At 35.2% G+C, this 14,666-nt stretch overlaps 1 protein-coding gene and 1 pseudogene across 2 annotated transcripts; both read left to right on the top strand.

Annotated features, from left to right (window-relative positions):
* Positions 1–1,915: 1,915 nt before the first annotated feature.
* LOC106340898 lies at positions 1,916–7,467 on the top strand (annotated as a pseudogene).
* Positions 7,468–11,769: 4,302 nt separating this feature from the next.
* On the top strand, positions 11,770–13,604 carry LOC106339628 (ribonuclease H2 subunit A). 2 transcript variants are annotated; one of them, XM_013778471.1, is made up of 9 exons: positions 11,770–11,883; positions 11,957–12,041; positions 12,130–12,201; positions 12,347–12,470; positions 12,555–12,642; positions 12,726–12,863; positions 12,939–13,026; positions 13,107–13,227; positions 13,322–13,604. In XM_013778471.1, the coding sequence occupies exons 2-9, from the start codon at positions 11,966–11,968 to the stop codon at positions 13,497–13,499; spliced, it is 885 nt and encodes a 294-aa protein (XP_013633925.1). In that variant the 5' UTR covers positions 11,770–11,883; positions 11,957–11,965; the 3' UTR covers positions 13,500–13,604. The 2 variants fall into 2 exon arrangements, with proteins under 2 accessions (XP_013633925.1, XP_013633926.1); XM_013778472.1 differs by having other exon boundaries at positions 11,782–11,883; positions 11,964–12,041.
* The last annotated feature ends 1,062 nt before the right edge of the window (positions 13,605–14,666 follow it).

Below are 14,666 nucleotides of genomic sequence, written 5' to 3'. Positions count from 1 at the left end.
AGGTTATTTTTGCAATTGACTTTGAAATCTGTTATTTCGGACGACTGAAAAATAAGTCGTCTACTTTATGTATCAAAACTAACCTATGACGACTGAAATGTAAGTCGTCTAGGTTCTTTGGAAATTTTTTTGAAACCAAACAAAAACAGACGACTTAACTTTCAGTCGTCTCAGGTTACAGATTTCAAAGTCAATTGCAAAAATAACCTCTGCGTTGACCAGACGACTTAGAATCAAAATCTTGGGTTTTTTTAGCTCATTGTGGAGAGAAAGTGAGAGATATGTTGTGTTTAGTTCACAAGAATGGAAAAAGAAGAAGGGTAAATCGATTTTGGGAGCATTAAGAGCTTCAAATTGGTTGTTCATGGTGGTTGTGGTATTGATGACAATGGCAATCTTGTAATTACTTGAAGATGATGAGGGTGAGAGAGTAAAAATGTCATTTTCGAAAAAAAAAAAAAAAAAATTGATGGCATTTTCGTAAATTATATGAACTTGTGGGGTGAATAGGGCAAAACCAATTTAAAAAAAAAAAAGGTTAGTTTTGTGTTTGACTTTAAGTTATAGGTCAATTCTGCAAAAAGCCCACAGATCTTATAGTAACAAGAGTGGAATGCAGTGACTAAGTATAGGCTATGTCTTGTGGAGTCACAATAGCACAAATCACTTCTTCATACACACTGGATTTGCTCGTCAGTCCTAGTAAATTAAGAAAGCTAAACTTTCTCTAGTCTTTTTAAATATTTATCCAATGCTATGTTCTGATTTCTTGTCCATTAAATTAAGAAAGCTAAACTTTCTCTAGTCTTTATATATATATACATCTTTAATAGAATAGAACACATACACGTACAAGTTTACATCTCTAGTCTTCTTTTATCTTATTTGTATATACATTTCTAGTCTTTTTATCTCCTCCTCATCTAGGTCCCCTGGGGTTTCCATGAGCTATGAATACTTGATATCTGATAATAAGTTTTTTTGGAAGCTTACCACCAAATTACTTTTTGAATTAGAAAACATAATCACTTACAATGAATAACAAATAGTGGTCTATATATGGTAATCAAAACGACCGGTTACAAAGTGATTTCCCATACCTATACAGACTTTATAGTTTATAGATTTGCAATACAAAATCTAAAGTGGAGCAAGCAAATTAAGGTCCTTACTTCCTGAATCCATTGGTCTCTTGAATATACTGATTGCACTCAACTCGAGTCACTTCACACTTGATAGAAGAAAAAGTCTCCAAACAGAGGAGTAGGATAAAAAAAGCAAACGCCACAGAAATTTTCTGAATTAAGAAACGTCTTTAACCCTTAAAAATGCCACTATTAGAATAGAAGACAAGACAGTTACATACAAAATAAAAGCTCAATAAAAAGAAAATCATTTCGTTGATACATCAAAGTCAACTTGGCTTGACTTCTACAGAGGAGGGCCAAAAGCAGAGGATTAAAACAGTCATGGGTTTTAAATACAAACCAAGAGATGAAAACATCTAATCCGAATAATCACAGAGTTGTACTCCGCTAATTCACATATTGACATTTGCTGATGACGCGTTTAGTGTGTGGCACGTGTAAGGGTGTTTGTTAGCTACCCTATAACGTGTGACCACTTTGGTCTTTGACTGGCCCTCAAGTTACCAAGTCTTGAAACTTAACAATTCACTATATGTGAACACACATGTGAAAAATTTCAAAATTGATGTCTTTCCAATCCACGTTTTTCACTTCGTGATTTGAATGGCAACTAGCCACTTAGCCATACTGTACCCCAACCCAAAATACAAAAACTTCTAAATCAAATTGTATGGGTGACATATCTCCAATTGAAACCCATGTATCTTTATTTATACCACCAAACTTCCCTCTCATTTTTCTTGAACCTAAATAACTCTTCTTCAAAATTTTCATATAAGACCATGTCAGAATCACTTATGCGTTTGCATTTTCTCTCGCTAATCTTGCTATGTTGTATCTCCGCTTCAAGCTTCTTCACTTTCAATGTAGATTATAGTAGTTATGTTGCTTGATCAGACTCAAGCTCTCACTGAGTTCATGAACAAGTTTGATAGCAGCCACTGCAACCTCGATGCCTATAATGGAGTCTGGTGCGACAACTCGACCGGTGTGGTCACTATGCTACAACTCAGAGCCTGCCTCAGTGGAAATATCAAGCCCAACAGTAGCCTATTCCGGTTACACCATCTTCGTTACCTTAACCTCCGTCACAACAACTTCATCCCATCTTTACTTCCTTCGGAATTTGGCAATCTCAACAGGTTAGAGGTCTTATCTATTAAGAATAATGGCTTCGTTGGACAAGTACCTTCCTCATTTAATAACCTCAGCCTTCTTTCCGTTTTAAGGCTTTCCTGAAATGAACTCACTGGTAGTTTCTCACTACTGCGGAATCTAACAAAGCTCTCGTAACTTAGCGCTTTCTCATAACCAGCTTTCTGGAACCCTTCCTTCTTCTCTCCTCACTATGCCATCCTTGACGTATCTTAATCTGCATGGAAACTACCTCATTGGTTCTATTGAAGTTGATAACTCATCTACCACATCTAGGCTCCAACACATGAACCTTGGGAATAATTATTTTGAAGGAAAAATCATAGAGCCTATCTCACAGCTCATCAACCTCTCAGATCTAGACCTTTCTTTCCTAAACACAAGCTCCCCAGTTGACATAAGACCCTTCTCCTCACTAAAGTCTTTGTCGTACCTCGATCTTTCCGGTAATAGTATATCTCCAGCCAGTTTTGATACAAATTTACACATCCCAACAAACTTGGAGGTATTGTTCTTATCAGGCTGTGGCATCACCAAGTTCCCAAATGTCTTAAAGATCCTTGAGAAGTTGGAGGTAATAGGCATGTCAAACAATAGAATCAAGGGGAAAGTACCCATGGTTATGGAACCTTCCTCAGTGTTTGTCCCAAATAATTCGATTAAAAGTTTTGAAGGTCCAGTGGAAGTTTTGGTAAATTCATCGGTGAAGATTTTAAGTCTGAGGAGAAACTGTTTTGAAGGAGAAATTCCTATTCTACCTCTCTTTATCAATTTCTTTGCTGCATCAAACAACAGATTCTCAGGGAGCATACCTCTTTCAATCTGCAATTATAGGTCTCTGACGTATTTGAGGCTAGATTATTGTTGGGGGTGGATTTACATCTTCTCTCAAGGTCTATTAAGACAATGAACTAGACCCACTTTGTTAGAAAAACCTGGACACCTTTCTTTTATAAATAAATAGCTACTTCTTTATGAGAAATGATCTTTTATCTTCTCCATTTTAGATTTAAAACACTTCTTACAAAGGGTTTATGGATTCTTAGATTATTTTACACTAATAACAATTCTTGTAATACAATTTTTGATCAATATACTCTTTTTGATGTTCATTTCTCATTTGATTTTTTCAAGATTTCTCCTAAACCTCAAGAATCTAATCATTATCCTTAGATTTTTTATTGTATGATTCCAACAAACATCACCAGCATAAACACCGTTTTTGGGTCAAACAGTTGGCGCTTGAAGGAAGGGGGCCAAAGAGAACTATCTTCAAATCATATCAAACATGGAAAAACCCTAGATCTAGGGTTAAAAAAAAATGTCATCTTGTTTCTTGACCAAGACGCGGTTTTGGTTCTACGGAGAAGGAGAGATTGACGATAACAGGTTAAAGTTTGAAGCTTTCTTCAACGAAGATGAAGGCTTTGCTTTCGATGTACCCGCCAACGAGCCCAAGACTCTCAGCTCCTTCGGCTCACGGAGATGGCTTGGAGCGGCGATGGCGATCTCGATGATTGAGTCTCGTTCCGCGGTGAAGCTTCTGGGATTGCTCTTCTCGACTGATCAAGGTCAAGCGAAAGTCGCGAAGAAGACGAGGAGAGAGAGCCTTGGAAGGTCATAGGGATCTCGTGGCCACAGGAGAGAGACGATGATAGAGATCAACGACGTCGGAGCCGCTACTTTCTGGTACGAAACTTTGAGAAGGATGATCAGAACCGTTATGATACGCTTGCGACCAAGGTCAAGTCTTCGCTCGATCCGTTAGCTCCTTGCAAGTTCTCCCATCCTGTTTGGATCAAGACTTCGATGCTCTCATCTCCTACGCGTCTTCTTCTCGTCAAAGCTTGAGGCTTGAACTCGCAAGAACCATCTCGTCACAAGCTGGTAACCTCGTCACAAGCTTATCCTCTCATCCTCTTGCTTGCAAAGGCTCCTAACAAAAAGAGATAACAAGCGAAGAGGGACCTTGAATCAATCAACTCTGAGAATCTGCGAACCTATGGATTCTAAGAAGACTCATAACAGATTCATGAGACAGTAAAGTTGTTACCTTCGCGACCAGCTTGAGGGCTCGCACTAGTGGAGGAGAATGCATTGTAGAAAGGCAATTCAGCCCGCTGAACCTTGCCGCAACCGGTACGAGCTTCTCTAAAGTCCTGCCGTGTCGTGAGACAGTAAAGTTGTTACCTTCGCGACCAGCTTGAGGGCTCGCACTAGTGGAGGAGAATGCATTGTAGAAAGGCAATTCAGCCCGCTGAACCTTGCCGCAACCGGTACGAGCTTCTCTAAAGTCCTGCCGTGTCGTCAACCCAAGCTTCGAGATCAAACTCTCCAACAAGGTCTTCTCTAGAGCTCTCCGCAACTGGAACGAACAGGAGAGGAGAAGAGTTCAGTAAGAACAAGCTCATCTCCTGATCTCGCAAGACTGCAACGATGGAGCTCGATTTTGCAAGATAAGCTCACGGACCAGAGTTCTACACAAGCCTCGGGAGATCACTGTGAAACAGCCACCTCGCCACAGAGACGTCTGGAAGCTTGAGACAAAGCCATCTTGGCATATTCATGATCCCAGCCGTGACACCCCAAGAACATTGGATAAGACCGATCTAGTAAAGCCACCATGTCATCTCGCCGTGAACTCGACGAACAGAGACGGCCCCGAGATGAGAAGAGTCATGATCTCTAGAGCAGCTCAAAGCTTCAGGCTTTGCTCAAGCTCCAAAACGAGAGAAAGAGGGCGCTCACCGTGGCGAACATATGAGTGATCAGACCAGCTCAGCCTCTCTTTACGATCAGCTCATGATCATCCATTTCAAAAAAAAAGTCTCATATCCAACAACCAGCAGCTACTCATACTCAAAGATAAGTGTTCTATAATCTTGATTGCTTTATTGCTTGCAACCTGTGCATACTGTTGATTTATAAATAAATCACTAACATCATATGCAAGAGCCGAGCAATTATCTAATCATCATCATTGCTTGCTTATCAATTACACAAAACTTTGATTATCTCTTTTGGATAAACTTGATCTGACAATCATCATATTTTTCTTTGTGAGCCAGAATCAATTGCGAGGCAGACATATGACAAGCTCAGACTCTGGTACAAGCTCTAGCTGACGTGATCATGGTCCGCACAACTCTTGCTGACTTCATCGTCGCCAATCACGAGCTCACCACAGACCTCGCAACTCAACAACACAAGCCGGCAAATTTCTCAACATCATCATAGCCTGACGAATACACAAGCCAACAACTTGCTTGGCACACACGATCTCAACACGAGACTTCAGGTCATAAATAGTTCGGTAAACGTGTATTTTAGGCACAAGTTTAAATTGAACTTGCTTTTTATTAGGCACGAGTTTGCGGTCGACTCGCTTATTGTTAGACACGAGATTACAAAACTCGTCTTTGGCTAGGCTTGAGTTTACAGAAGCTCTCCTTCTACTAGGCACGAGTTCTCAGTAAACTCGCCTCTATCTTAGCATGAGTCAAGTAAACTCGTCTTTCGCTAAGTACGAGTTTAAAGCAAACTCGCTTTTTACTAGGCACAAGTTCGAAATAAACTCACCTAAACGGTCATAGGCATGAATGTATCTAGTTCGTTGTCTTATAAACTCTATTCGTAAACTTCGCAGAGATTGATTCCATCTCTCTCAACGAACTTGGGGGGACTTACTGTTGGGGGTGGATTTACATCTTCTCTCAAGGCCCATTAAGACAATGAACTAGACCCACTTTGTTAGAAAACCCTAGACACATTTCTTCTATAAATAAGGAGCTACCTCCTTATGAGAAATGATATTTTCTCTTCTCCATTTTAGACTTTTAGAACACTTCTTACAAAGGGTTTATGGATTCTTAGATTAATTTACACTAGAAACAATTCTTGTAATACAATCTTTGATCAATAAACTTTTTTTATGTTCATTTTTCATTTGATTTTTTTCAAGATTTCTCATAAACCTCAAGAATCTAATCATTATCCTTAGATTTTTTATTGTATGATTCCAACAAACATCACCAGCATAAACACCGTTTTTAGGTCAAACAGTTACAACAACCTCACGGGTCCGATTCCTCAATGCTTGAGTAACTTGACGCTTGTGAATCTACAGGAAGAACAACTTGGAAGGAAGTATTCCTGACGCCTTTCATATGGGTTCTTCTCTACGAACACTTGACGTTGGACACAATCAACTAACCGGGAAACTTCCAAGATCTCTTCTAAATTGCTCATCTCTAGAGTTTCTAGTTGTTGACCACAACCAAATCAAAGACAAGTTTCCTTTTTGGCTCAAGGCTTTACCGAATTTGCAAGTCCTTATCCTCAGATCTAACAAATTCTATGGCTCTATATCTCCTCCTGGTCAAGGTCCTCTCGGATTTCCAGTGCTTCGTATATTTGAGATATCTGATGATAAGTTTACTGGAAGCTTGCCACCAAGGTATTTTGTCAGTTGGAAAGCATCTTCACTTACGATGAACGAAGATGGTGGTCTATATATGGTACACAGTGGTAGTATGTACGAGGAGGCATCATTCTACAACATTATTGATATTATAGATTTGCGATACAAAGGTCTATTAATGGAGCACCAGTTGGCCCTTACCTTATACGCCACCATTGATTTTTCTGAGAATAGAATTGAAGGACAGATTAGTGAATCAATTGGTCTTAAGCATTGATTTCACTCAGCTTATCAAACAACGCCTTCACAGGCCATATTCCCCGGTCTTTCTCAAATCTGGGAAAGCTCGAGTCACTAGACATATCAAGAAACAACCTCTCAGGGACTATTCCTAATGGACTTGGAAGCCTCTCCTTTTTGGCGTACATAAATGTGTCTCACAACCAACTGAAGGGCGAAATACCACAAGGAACACAGATTACGGGGCAAGCTAAATCTTCGTTCGAAGGGAATGCAGGGCTTTGTGGTCTTCCTCTCCAAGAAACTTGCTTTGGGACTATTGCGCCACCGACACAACAACCTAAAGAAGACCAAGAAGAGGAACAAGTATTGAATTGGAAAGGTGTAGTTATTGGATATGGACTTGGAGTGTTGCTTGGATTGGCAATAGCACAAGTCATTGCTTCATACAAACCGGAGTTACTCCTCAAGATAATTGGTCCCAGTAAACGTACAAGCCGTTAGGCTTGTTTTCAGTTTGAGGATCTTTCAATTGTATGTCAAAGTGGCTGATTGCTTTGTCTCATCGTTTATCTGATGTTTTTTTCTGCTTCATTTTCTATAAAGTAAGAATGGTGAATGTTTTGTAGTCATTTTCATATGCATCTCTGTTCTTTTTTCCTATCGAGTAAAATGGCAAAAGTAAGGAAGATGGTGAAAGGGAACCATCGTATTAGGGCTTAGTAAAATGGCAGAAGAAAGGACGAGAAAGAGATTGAAGCTTTAATAATCAATGCCAAATCCAGTTTCATGAGTAGTAAAAATCATAGGACCAGAAACCTGATCTTAAATAATGTAATTTTCTCAACAGAAGACTTGGTTTGAACCCTCCAAGCTTCTCGATCCCAATCCACCAGCTTCCTTCGAAGAAATAACATGAATTCCAAGCTACCTTCGCGGCTCGATCAGAATAAGAAGCTGCACTCCACATAAAGATATTCCAAATTTTATAAAATTTTGGTAAAGATGGACTGTATCAGCTGCAACCTTCTGCAAAAGATAAGTTCTTAACAGTCCAAGGTGACACACGGACCAACACCTTATCAATTAGACTTTGGTAATCTTGAGATCTAAGCTTATGCGGCTTAAGATAGACCCCAAATAACACACAAGTAACGCAATATATGAAGCATGCATGTGTTCTTACTTCCTATGCCACTGAACAAGCTTGACGGACATATTCTTTAAACCAGTGGGTCTCTTGAATGAAGTGATCTCGGCTTATAATCTCTCAGCGTGTTATACTTTTCAAGTACACCTGAAGCCAGGACAAACCGAGGGGATGATGATGAGAATCAAGGCGATGATGATACCAGCGACTTTGAGCTTAATCTTCAAGTTCTCCCACTACAACTTTCTTCTTATTTTTGTTCCTTGCGTTCTGAAATCTTGTGCCTCTACATATTCGAATCGGATATATAAGAACCTGAGAATCTGTCCCCCAACAGCTTATGCATGTTCATATTGCTTTCTGATCTAACTCTGGAAAGTTCCAAATGTTGGATTGATGTGTAGATCTCTTTGTGTTATCGGTTATGCTTTGATCTTATATCTTTTGAGAATAAATATTTGCTCTTTTAGAATGAACATATAGATTTTGTTTCTAAATGGCACTCCAATGAGTAATCGGTTCCAGTCGCCTACGGTTGTATTGTTCCGGTGGCGAGTGTACTAGCGGTTTTCGAGATGAGAATCACCGATTAAGATCCATGAGATGTTCCTCGGTGGCGATTCCCAGAAACCGCGTTCCCCTAGCAAATGAAGTGTTTTTTTAAGAGAATTTTAGGTTTATTGTATCATTATTCATCTCTACCACCACTAAAATAACATTTTGAAAAATAAATTTTTTATTAAATGGTAAAAAACTTTTATACCTTTGTTTTTTATATATATAATAAATAATTATTTAAATTAAAAAATATTTTTTATGTTTTCAAATTATACTTTTTCAAATTCGAACTTTTATATAATTTTTTTGAAACTTTTTCAAAATTTCTTTTTGAAAATCGAAAATTATGTTTGAAACTATTTTAAAAAATATATATATAAAGTATTTATTTATATATTTATTAAAATTCTAAATTTTCACATTCCAAAACTCTACCCCATCCCTCAACTCTAAACCCTAATTCTAGATTAGTTAACCATATGGTATAAATGTCTTATACACTTCATTAAAAGTAAAATTAAAAATAGTTAATGTAAACATGAAAAGTGGTACTATGAATGTGGTATCTATCACAATTTCCCTAAACTTATTGGCAATGTTTGAATGATTTACAAATCTGGATTCCAATATAGTTTTTTTTTTTTTTGCTTAAAGGGGTGTGAAGATAGTTGCAAAAGTAGACAGCAGTAATTTTATTGTTTCCACGTTAAGTTCGTTTACACAATTCTGAAATCTGCGGTGAAAAGAGATTATGGATGTAAGTTTAAGTTTATTAACCCTCATTCCAAATGTTTTTTCAAATCTATGAAAACAATGTACACAAAACATTAAATAATTTAGCAATTTTTTTATAAGGATCATAAATTCATAAATAATATTTGAGGGTTCATAATCTATACTTATTTATACTTTCAGTACCAAAAACTGTTTTCTGGTCTTAATTGAAAACACATCAATTGGTTAAATTTAATATTTTAGGTTTTCAAGACTTTATAAGAAATATGCAATGAAATATTTCTTATTCAGCAAATAAAATGAAATCCCACGTTTTCAAAATCTTTTTCAAAAACTAAGACTATATTGCAAACATACACAATCAACATATTTATAAATGTTTTAGGTTACAAAATTTGTAAGTCACACAATTTTACAATAAATAGATATTTATAACTTTCAGAAAAATATAAATCCTGCACTTTTAATCTGGTTATAATATTATGATCTTCGCTTCCTATTATATTTTGTGACAGACTATCAATATTGATTATATTATTTGAATATCACTTTCCGTTCATAATATTATTAATCGAATATGAGTATATACACAAAAATTTTAAAAAATTATCTACTATGCCATTTTGTACATAGTATTAATATGAAAATTGCGAACATTTAAGAATATCTTAAAAATTATCATAAAGTAAAATTTTGAATCTAAAACAAAATATAAAAATATACTAGATTAATAATAGAAAAAATAAACTAATAATGTCATATCAATAGAAACAATTTCTATTTTTATTTTCTTATTATTATTTTATCAAAGTCTAAAGAATCACAAGCTTATTAATATTAAAATGTCTATGAGTAAATTAATAAAATAAAAATAAAAAATATTATCAGATGTTTTGGATTTTTTATCATCGTACCAGATCACATGTTAATAGCGGATTTTAGGTTTTTATCGGATTCTATTGAATTTTTAATAAATGAATTTTTCATTAAATCTGAACCGGATTATATATAGGCTGTCGGATCTACCGGTTCAACTACGGATCTGAGCCAGATATGAAAACACTGCTTGAAACTCAAATATTATAATAGAACAACTTTTAAATTATTTGTTTCTAAAAAAAGGTAAATTCATTCAAATTTTATCAACATAGTTCAAAAAAATACATAGCTTTCAAAAATAGCAGTGGATTTTAAATCTAATAGGGATAAAAAATAATGTAGATTGATGGTTAGAACTATGATACAAATATATGACAAAAAACTCATTTTTTGTTTAAAATCGACAATTCATATCATTATTACATTTCAATAATGAGAATGTATTGTTCTTCAATATAAAAAATGTGTACTATTATATCACACACATAATCTTTAATTAAATTTTGAACAAATACTACATTGAAAAAATGATAAAAACATAGAAATATAAAAACCCAATTTTTAAGATACAAAACAAACATAATGTTAATTTTTAAATCAGTTCGGACAAATAAAATAAAATAAAATTTGTAATTTATAAGCGCGAATTAAAATCTAGTTATTAGTTAAAGTAAAAAATCACTATTACTTCAAAAGCTAAGCCTTTATTACCTCCTAAATATCAATCTTAATCAGCAAATCCAAACCAATTATAAGTTAATGTTTTTTCTTAGTTAATGATACTGATAAAAAAGTATTATCTTGTGTGTGTTAAAACAAAAATATATATTTATATTATATTACAGTATTTTCAAATAAATCATTTAGTTTTTATCAAAAATAGTCATTAATTTGGGGAAATGCATATTAATTTCCCATGTATTTTTAATTAATAACTTTATTATTCAATTATCTAGTGGTGTAATTTAAATTTTCATATTTTGTTTGACATAAAATTATTAGATCTATAAGTAATAAGTACATGTTTATTTTGACAGAAGTGTTTTTATCTTTTTAAGAAAAATTAACCCAATCTAAAATTCCAAATCCCTAAATTTATTTATCCAAATCAAATCTGGCACTTTAAATTATAAAAATCCGGTATTTGGGATTGTATTGGTTACTGAAGTCTTACAACAACTATAAAAACATTAAAACATTGTAAATGTTGTTTCATGCTGCTTTAAAATTTTCAAAATAAAAAACTAGTTGCAACTAGCATTTACATTTGGTTGCGAATAAATAAATAAAAACAAAAATATTGTTAAGTTAGTAAATATAAAATTAAATTGAAATATTATATAGTATTTTATAATGTATATTCAATTAATCTTATAATTTGTATTATAATAATTTTAAACTAAAAGTAGTCGTTATGATTTTTATTACTATTATTTTGGGAGACGCACCCTTCGGGTCCCCTATATGATAAAATCAAAACGGCAAGCAATGTTATTAAAAAAATAAGTTCTCATTTTTGTTGGCTCTAGGTTATCGCTCGCCGGGAATAACCGGTACCTTCTCCGGTTTGCTGAGCTCTCCAGATAGATAGATAGCCGGTGAGTTTCTCGTATTCTAAAGTTCGCTTCTTCCTTGTTTAATAGACACCAATTTGACATATAATCTTTTTAGTTGAAAGGAATGGAATCGACGCCAGAGTGGGCCTCTCAACCTTGCATCATGGGCATCGACGAAGCCGGGAGGGGTCCTGTCTTAGGTTCTCTCTCTCCCTTTCTTTCTTTCTTTCTTTCTTCTCTGATGAGTTCAAAGAACGTCTTTTGATTCAGTTTTGTTTTCACAAACAGGACCAATGGTGTATGGATGCTTGTACTGCCCCCTCTCCTACCAGTCTTCTCTCGCCTCTCTCCATTTCGCAGGTCAATTTCGTTTCCTTAAGCCTATAAGCGAAAACCCTTTAACAAAGTTGTAACCTTTCGTTTAGATTAGAGTATTTGTTTTGTGTATTCAAGTAAAAGCATGACACTTTCGATGACTTAAACGTTTTTGGTGCTGTGTTTGCAGATTCAAAGACTCTAAAGGAAGAGAAAAGAGAAGAACTATATGAGAATTTAAAGCTTGACAAGTCGCTTGGATGGGCTGTTGATGTCATTGGTCCACGGGAGCTCTCTGCTAAGATGCTCGCAATGTTAGTAGTTTTTGAAGCTAACGGATTTGATTGGCTTCAAATGGTTGTTTATAACATTATAGCTTTTGGTTTATTTTCTTACAGAAACAAGATCAATTTAAATGAGATCTCACATAACTCCGCTATGGGGCTTATCAAACAGGTTCTAGACATGGGAGTACTTCTTACAGAGGTGATTGATTCACTCTCCATGGAAAGATCTTTTGTGAGAGAATGTCATTTTAGAGATTTAGAGTTCTAAATTTCCTTTTGCAGGTTTATCTTGATACTGTGGGAGATCCAGAGAAGTACAGAGTCAAATTGTCTGAGAGGTTTTCTTCCATCAAGTTTGTCGTTTCAAAGAAAGCAGACAGTCTTTATCCTGTTGTTAGTGGGGCAAGTATTGTGGCTAAGGTAATTGGATTATAACTATCTATGTCAAAACTTTTTCACTAGCGGAAAGCCGCTAAATGTATATTACCTGCTCAGGTGACAAGAGACAGAGCCTTGAGAGAATGGTTGGTAGAAGAAACCGGAGAAAACATTAACAGAAACTTTGGTTCTGGATATCCTGGAGGTATACTGTTTTTTCTGCGTCTTATAGTTTATGTATTTATCAACTGTTGCATACTAATATGTTTGTAATGCAAAATATAGATCCTGAGACAAAGGCATGGTTGACCCAACACAAACATTCTGTGTTTGGATTCCCTTCATTGGTTCGTTTCAGCTGGGGAACTTGCACTACGCATTTAAAAAGCGAGGTTGAAGTTACATGGTTAGTTTGTTTTCTTTTTGCTCTATTGACTTCGCATCTTTTATTAATCTCATTCTATGGCAGAATCTCATGTTGAGTTTATTTTTTTGTGCAGGGAATCAGATGAAGCTGAAGAGAGTGGTAATGGAAATAGCAGTACCAAGAGACAGTCGAAACTAAGCAAATTCGGGTTCACAACATGCGAGAGCAGAAGCGAAGAAATCGAGTCAAGTGGAAAAGGGCGTTGCAAGTTTTTCCAGGCTCGCAAAATCCAACAGATCACTCAGTTTTAGCCTCAATAAAGGCCTAATCCTACTTCTAATAGATGTCTGTCACTCTTGTTATCGCTGAATGTTTATTATTTTGAATATTTAGATTCACATGATTTTTCTTTGGTTTGTTTTTCTTAGTTTTTATTATGCCCAACCAGTTTTACTTGTATCCTGTCAATTAGCCCTTAGGCCAGGTCAGCCTGCATTTAACCATTTGTTTTGTAGAAAATTTACACCTCTGTGGTTATCGTTAATGAAAACGGTAACAGATTCTCAAAGATTTCAGATTCAAACTAATGGAACGTGCCTGGGATGATTGGTCGAACAAAGCTAGTTAAGAAATGTTTAAAATTAAAAAATTTGAGTCGGCTTGTAATTAGAACTTTATTCTCATTTTTGGATTGAATTGATTTAATATATTAATTAAAAAATCTTTAACAATAAATATTAATAATAAAATATTTTAAAAATATTTTCATTAACAAATGAGAACCATACTATTGGAAATGTCCTAATAATTTACGTCAAATATTTGTGCAGTGTCTTTCAGAAAAATATAAGCATTAGGAAATGTTCTTGCTAACCATTAGAAGAAGTTCACTATAAATGTTGGTTCTCAAAAACAAAAAAAAAAGTTCACTATAACTGTTCAAAAAGTTTACTGAGATGTTCTAAGGGTTACAGTGTTCTAGTGGTCTTTAACCAGACGAAAATGATTCATTAGTAATCGTCATTAGACATTAGACGATAATGGAGATTGGTTCACTACAAGAAAACACATGCTTAACGACGAAAATTAACGAGAAAAAACAATCCTCGTAAATTTGCGTTGAGTTTACGACGAATTTACGTGAAAAACTAAAGTCATCGTTATTTCCTCGTAACGTAACGACAAAACTGTTTCGTCGTAAAGTAGATGTAATTTTACGAGTATTTTACGAGGAAAAACTATTTCCTCGTAAATACGACGTAAACTTTGTGTGGTATTTACGAGGGAATAGTTTACGTGTATTTAGCGAGGAAATTTTTGAATCCACCAACTTTATAGGTGTTACACGTTTTTTTTGCCCACCTAATTAATTTTCGTCGTAAATTCATAGCAAAATTACAACTACCAGATTCGAATTTTCCTATAAATATGGATGTTTAAACATCATTTTAAACACACCAACAACAAAAAACGTGAAA

The sequence above is a fragment of the Brassica oleracea genome, chromosome C4, assembly GCF_000695525.1.
Source record: "Brassica oleracea var. oleracea cultivar TO1000 chromosome C4, BOL, whole genome shotgun sequence".
Lineage (NCBI taxonomy): Eukaryota > Viridiplantae > Streptophyta > Magnoliopsida > Brassicales > Brassicaceae > Brassica > Brassica oleracea.
This window is presented reverse-complemented; position numbering and strand designations above follow the sequence as displayed.